This window comes from Notothenia coriiceps, unplaced genomic scaffold (genome assembly GCF_000735185.1).
Source record: "Notothenia coriiceps isolate Sejong01 unplaced genomic scaffold, NC01 NC01_scaffold00038185, whole genome shotgun sequence".
In the NCBI taxonomy this organism is placed as follows: domain Eukaryota; kingdom Metazoa; phylum Chordata; class Actinopteri; order Perciformes; family Nototheniidae; genus Notothenia; species Notothenia coriiceps.
In genome coordinates, this window is record NW_011370886.1 from 3,231 (window position 1) to 10,412 (window position 7,182).

Here is a 7,182-nt window from a genome sequence, read left to right on the forward strand (position 1 = left end):
AATTAGCGAGAATAACCCCCGCTAGCAGGCTTACTTCTCTAAACGCAGGGGCCTCCGAGGACGACACGGAGGGTGGAGAGCATGTAAGGTAGGGCAAGGATGAGAGGCAAGGAGGAGAAATGGACTGGTACAAGAAGGAATGACGGTGGAAGAGGGGAATTAACAAGTAGAGGAAACAAGACCAGCTATTCCGCATTGTACAAGCATGAATACACACACCAAGCAAAATGTTTACCAGATTGGTCCGTGTATGCGCACACTCCATCTATGGGGACACAAGATGGTGTGCCGGGGATTGCATGCTTTTCATTGTTGCATGTTACCGTGTGACAGACATAAAACAGGACAGAGAGCCTCTGTAGAGACAGGCAGCAGTCAGTGCCTGCAGCAAGCTCAGAGCTCACAGGGTAATGTATACTCACTCCTCGTCGTACCAGAGAGAAGGTGACACCAGTCAATCCCATTCTGACAGGGCAGCTGAGATAATAGCCGGCTTTGATTCCAGGCAATAACTCCTGCCAATCAAAATGAAAGGCATCGCGATTGCAGGGGAACCACAAGTGTATGTGTGTGTGGTGTGTGAGGCGTACAGTATGCTACAGTACCGCTCAGGTAATAGGATGCAAAATGTGGTTTTAGAGGCCTTCTTGTGCTTTGATTAAAGAGGAAACTCAAGAGATGGAGGACAAGGCTTTTAACTGATCATCTGCGTCATAATAATGTCTGCACAAGATGAGGATGTGTGTGTGGGATGAATGTGCCGTTTGACTGTCAGGGGTCGGCGGGTGGTCTCTGTGTGCATGCAAAGCGATCCGTGTGTGAGCAAATGTGCATGAGGAGGGTTGAGCGCCAGGCCAAGGGAAGGAGTCTTTCAGGTGGAATAAAAGCATTACTGCAGTGGTAGAAAGGTCAGCTGTAAACTTGTATCAGACTGGTGGTGATCACCCTCTGCTGCAGATCTCTGAGGTATTGAGCAGGCACGCTCTAATGGCTTTGATATATGGACTACAGGACTCCCTGAAGAGGTCAATACCATAGCACTTTGTCTCTATGAGCAATGACCCTCTCAAGCTCCATTTAGAAGCTTTATATCTGCAGGAAATAGGCTGGAAAGGCCTCAGGCAAGGCACGGTGAAAGAGAACTAATATGAATGAAGTGTTTTCTAATCACTTCTTTCTGGGCCCTAATCGACGTCCCAATCAATCACCGGTTATGGCGGTATAAGCATATTGTGCCGGACGTTATCAAAAATAGATTTTGATGTGGTTAAGAGAAGAACAAGAGAGTCTTTATCAATTCTCCATTAGGAAGGGCAGTGACACTGTAAAGCCTGGTGTGTAATAGTGTGTCGTCACTACTTGGGAAGCTGGTGAGTAACAGTGTTTAATGAGAGTGACAGACGTGGGGCTCGAGCTGCAAATTAGTTGATTTTGTTCTCCAACTTGTCAATGGTTGTCTGTAAAATAGAGCTAAAGCCCAGGGGGATAAGACAGAAACAACAAGTGACAGAACGGAGAGCCGTGCTTGATTATGGCCAATCTCTCTTCATACACGTCCGGACATAATGGCCTCCATCGCGGCCCCTTCTGAGCATATTGATTTGGAACTAACCTTTGGTGTGAAATATGAAAGAAGCCAAATACTGTTTATGAATGTCTGCTGTAATTGGAATGAGCAGATGTTGCAATATTGTCCCACTGTGTTCAATAACAGGCTTCTGGTGCTATTTTTCTCCTCTGCCCTGTCTGTTCACTCCCCTGTTTCCCTTCATTTTCCTCCACTGGCACATCTTTCTTCCTCCCTGCTGTCCTTTTCCTGCCTCTTTCACTTTAACTTCCCTTCCCGTCTTTTCTCACCTCCAGACTCTGTGCTCTGTCCCGTGGCTGTGCTGAGTGACTAAGCAGAGACCTACAAGCCATGGAGGAGATGGACAGCAAACCCTACCAACCTTTGTCTAAGGGACGCCATGAGATGGAGATGTCCTATACCAGCTCGTCTGACGAGAGCGAGGACGGCCGCGCCCACCACCGCTCCTACACCTCTCGTGAAACCCTCCCGGACTACACACACGAGCTGCGCCTCACACTCGGATCTCACCGGGAGAGACAGAACAACTACAGCCAACCCCAACCAGGTACTACAGTACAAAGATACAAACCCTTAAACACAGCAGAGTTACCAACCATTTTCACATGACTCGTCTTACCATTTTCATTTTAGACGGCATTGTCATTGTTAAAGTATCTGAGTTCTAGAAAGATAAGATCAAATAAGATGTACTTTATTGATCCCAATTTTTGAAATGTTTGCGTTGTAGCAGCATAAAAATACATTAGAACAATTAAAAGACTAGAAATAAACAATTAAAAATGTAAACATCTCAATAGAAATAAAATAGCATGAAAACAAAATTTAAATACAAATTTACAGCAAATGAGACGAAGATGGAAACCTGAGGCGTTTCTTTGTGTTTCTCGTGTCTTTCTCTTCCCGCACGCTGATACGTTTAAGCTGGACGGCCAATCATTTGGATATATTCTCAGACAGTTTCCATCGCGATGTCCACAGTGTGGGACACAGCGTAAACACATGGTCAACAGACACTAACCAACGTTTCCAACTTGAACAACGCCCAATAATTGTCTTGGTTTGTCAGGGCCTTAAGGCTTATGTGTTCATCTAAAAATATAAATCCATAGATACTGTATGTGCACATAAATGGATTCTGGCACACAAGGGGAAGGCGCACTCACAAGGACTCTCACTGGGGTCTTTAAAAGGACCTTTGTGAATTACCTATTACATTCCACAATGAGACAGGAGGACAGTCGGAGGCAGCCAATTACCTCTTCTCCACGGAGGTGATATTTCTCTCCCACAGCTAAACTAGGTCAACCCCAAACCTCTATGGCCTCACCTGGGGTGGAACACCCCCCTTCATTACACACACACGTGTGGACATAGGCACACACGCAGGCGCACTTTGACACATACACTGAAGAATTCTTCCCTGCCGGTGACAGGAGGAGAAATGGGCCAATGCGTGCTGTGATGGATGGCCTTTATGCAGGTCATGTGTGGTGTTAAGAGAGAAGCAGCACCTCATCGGGGCAATGCCGCTGTGCAGGGTTCATTGTGATCAATAGATACTCTTTCTCCTACTCCAACCTCGCGCTTCTCTGCAAGACCTACTCACCATGCTAACAAGCAGCATTAGCCATTCACAGCAGTTACAACTCCTGACATCAGGCCGCTGCGGGGATAGCGTGTTTTGAATGCCACCTTCTATGGATTTCATGGTATTGTTCTCCATGCAGGGACCCATCAATGGCCATTAGTCATCATCATGTCTTCCGCAACATTGTAGAGTCAAAGAGCACTTGGCTTTTTCAACAGTTGCGCCCTTTCTGTTTCCATAACAAACAACATCCCCTGCCATCAGTGTCATATGGTAAGGTGTGATAGACCCCCCAAAGCAGACCTTGAAATGTCAATGGCAGCCGGTTCTGAGAAACACATCTGTTCATCTTTGGGCAACCGAGTTATATATAGCTTAGCCTACCTAAGTAACCAACTGTTAAGGGGGGATTTTGCCTCTAGTGACGTTTTTAATGGATTACAGTGTTCCTGACAAAGATCAGCCAATTTTTTTCCCCTCTAATTCCCCGCCCAGCTTCTTCATATTTTCCCTCATCTTTCAAACTGCCGCATCTTGCCATCTCCTTCCTTCTTTTCCTCCCTCATAATTTTCCTTGATACTACACATTCCTCTTAGTGGATTAAATCCCAAATTCCCAATTTTCCCTTATTGCCCCTTTCTCAGGTCCTTTAAAATTAAAAAGATACTATTCATAGATGTATAGATAATTATTGTTAATCACCTAAGAGGGCTTCCCACACTAATTAGATTTTGGTTTAGTCTATTCATTTACTTACATTAATTACTTAAATGCATTTTGTTTACATATCCAGAAACCAGTTATAGCTCTGTATGAATGTGAAATTATTTACAGGTAACCGCAGTGAAATAATCTGACTATTTTATATATACATGCATGAATAATTATAGTATTCTTTATATTTGATAACATTGCATGAATCCTAACATGTGGGTAAACAAAATGGCGTAGGTTTTCTTCATAATGTAGTGGTAATAAAGTAGAATGTTGTTTATATCTATCTCGGCAACATCATCATATAATTGACTTGATTATAATGTCTTTAGAAATAACAGTTATCCATAAAAAAACATTGATAGATTTTATGTTTTTCTTGCATTATTAATAGACAAAGAAAATAAATCCCCTTCAATCTTTAATTAGCAGATGATTAGTGGGTTTTACCTGTCTTCCCTAATGTAATGTGATTTGATGTTGTCACGTGTGTGTTGATTCTCTTCTTAACATTGATTTGTAGTAATTGCCTGCTTTTTAAATGTCTGTGACTTTAAATGATGCTGACTTATTCCTCCAAGCTTTTATCTAAGCTGTTACACAGTTTCAGCTTTCTCCTGTTCTAGTTGTGTTTGCTGTATTATATGGCACATTTGGGAAAGGGGGTGCTGCATGAGAAGAATAAAGACTAAAATACAAATATGATCCAACATTTTTACATAAAGTTAATTGCTGACACTGTGCAATAATAAAAACTAACCTCAAACAAATTCATTCAAACATGTTTATGTAAGTACTACCCGAGATCAACAGTAATCAAACACATTCATTTAGGAATATTCAACATATATGAGCACCAAGCTAATAAAAGATCTCACTTGAGGTGTTGTGACAATTTAATCAGCAGAAGCCATTTGGCACATGGACCAGTCACTTGCTTTGCTAACTTTTATTCATGTCTCTGTCAAAATGATTTATACATTTCGTATTCAGAATATATATTGGTTTTCCATGACATCCAGCACTATGACAAAGTAGAGTTATGACCCAACATTTTTTCTGATTTTGTTCTTTTTAAAGTACTTACAGCATTGGATGAAAATACTGATAAATATATATTTCGTTTTTTTCTCTAAAGTGAGTAGGAAGCAGTTTATTGTAATGGCAGGAAAAAGGACATTATTCAAAACATGATTTCCCCTCCAATCACCTCAAATCTCCTCTTGTATAATGCATTTGTTTCAATAGAATGCATGTTTCTTGCTACAGTGCTACAGGGAAATAGCCTATTTGCTCCTAAATTGCCCTCTTGCAGCCAATTTCAGCTAAACAGTAGTGTGTAGTGGTGACCAATGTTGTGCCAGTTTAATTCCAGCAGAACACTGTGTGAGCCACAGTTGGTCCTGACCCCATCAAACAGGCACAGCAGGACACAACGCCGGTCAATGGAGTGGTCAACAGGACTGTGGCTCTTATTGAAACACTGCGGCTCGTGTTCAAAGGAGCCGACCTAACGCACATATTAACTGCACTAAGTGAGCAGAAGAACTCTTTCTTTCCTGTGTTCTCAGTGGAGTCTATCCTGCGAGGCTCCGGTAGTATCTGTATGGATTTCAATTTAGGGCCTCGCCTTTTTAAAATTCCATCAGTTCCATCTCTTCCACTTATACATTCTAAACAGAAAACTCAGGTGGTGAGGAAGAAAATTTACTCAACTGCCTCTGCAGGAATGAAAAAAAAAAGTCAATTGAATTGAATTGAATTGAAGTGTAACCAGAGGACTAACACAGTATATAAGATGTTCTCAGATATCAGTTTGATGCTTGGGATTGGAGGGCGTTCTAATACCTGAAAGCATATGAGGCTCAATTCTTCCCTCAGTCTGAGTCAATATTAATAAGGTTTGATCTTTATCTGATCTCTTCACCCCACCAAGGAGAATATAGATGAGATCAGTGCTCTGTTTGAGCAGCAGTTCAATACGTCTCCAGCTCGATAACACACATCAGGCAGCGCGAACAGGATATAGCTTCACTGCAAATGGTTAAGAAAAATCGAGGGTGGCATTTTGATTTGGGCTTCTGCAGCAAAAGAAAAACAAATTGAAATAAATGCTTGCTCAAATAGCAGCGTGTCTCTTGACATAATTTGGGAGGGGTTTGGCTTGTAAATGACAAACACCTGGTCAGCTTAGTTGTGAAGCAAATACAAACACATGCCGGAATTAGAGGCTTTACAGCTCTAATGTCTGTAGGCTGATCCCAATCTGCGTGTCTGTCCTCCTCTTTTAGATTTAGACTTCTGCAAGGCCGGGCAGATGAGAAGCCCGGACTACCACATCCACCCCCAGCAGCAGCAGCAGCAGCAGCAGCAGCAGCAGCAGCAGCACCAGGAGGAGGAGGAGGAGGCGCTGTGCTCTGGACCGGCCGCTCACGTCCACAGCCGCTACTCCCTGGGCGTGGGCTCCGACGTGGACACGGAGCCGGAGGTGGACCCCTCTCCGAACCACGGCCTGCAGCACATGTGGATGCGTGGGCTGAAGTCCGAGCAGAGCTCCTGCCTGACGAGCCGTGCCAATTCCGCCCTGTCCCTCACCGACACCGAGCACGACAGGAAGTCCGAGCCTGACAACGGTGAGTGGAATATTTCTCTTCTAATTCCACAAGGGGATTGATTGCCCATCACTATGCAAAGCACCCAGGGGAGATTTAAGCTTGGCGGATAATCTAGCGCACCTTTGATGATTCATTTCAACTCTCTATGGAGCACTTTCAGACTTAATACCCGATGACATCACAGAATTGAGTTTGAGCACTTTTCTAATATAAGGCTATGGCTTTGGGGGTTAATGGGCGTCTCCCAATTGGAGCGTCAGTGGTTTGATCACAAGGCCTTGTAGTCAACATGTCAATGTCATGATACTGAACCCCAAAGTGCTCCCGTAGGTATTGAAGTGTTGCTTTAGTTAAAAGCGTCAACTAAATGACAGTAATCCAATAACTAATACTTTTGGATGGTTTAAGACCGTAGGACAATCATCTATACATTTTGAAAATGGTTGTAGCTCCCCTTCAAAGAGAGGACCTTTTTTACAAAATAATGCAACGAAAAACAACATAATATTATATCATTTTGAGTTCTGTAATTTAGGGTTGGGTAGAGTTGTTCTTTTGTAAATATATGGCTTGCGCTCAGAGGGAAAATGGGCTTCTACCAATCAGATGGTTGCTCATTTGATCCCTAGCTCAGTCAGTCAGCATGACGAAGTTTCCTTGGAAAGATACTGAA

General features: G+C 43.1%; 1 protein-coding gene across 1 annotated transcript; it reads left to right on the forward strand.

Moving 5' to 3' along the window:
• Positions 1 to 1,867: 1,867 nt before the first annotated feature.
• On the forward strand, positions 1,868 to 6,527 carry LOC104968012 (teneurin-1-like; the record flags this gene model as incomplete). Its single annotated transcript, XM_010797547.1, has 2 exons — positions 1,868 to 2,135; positions 6,186 to 6,527. Coding segments are annotated over exons 1-2 (559 nt in total), but the record flags the coding sequence as incomplete, so codon positions are not given.
• Between the last annotated feature and the right edge of the window lie 655 nt (positions 6,528 to 7,182).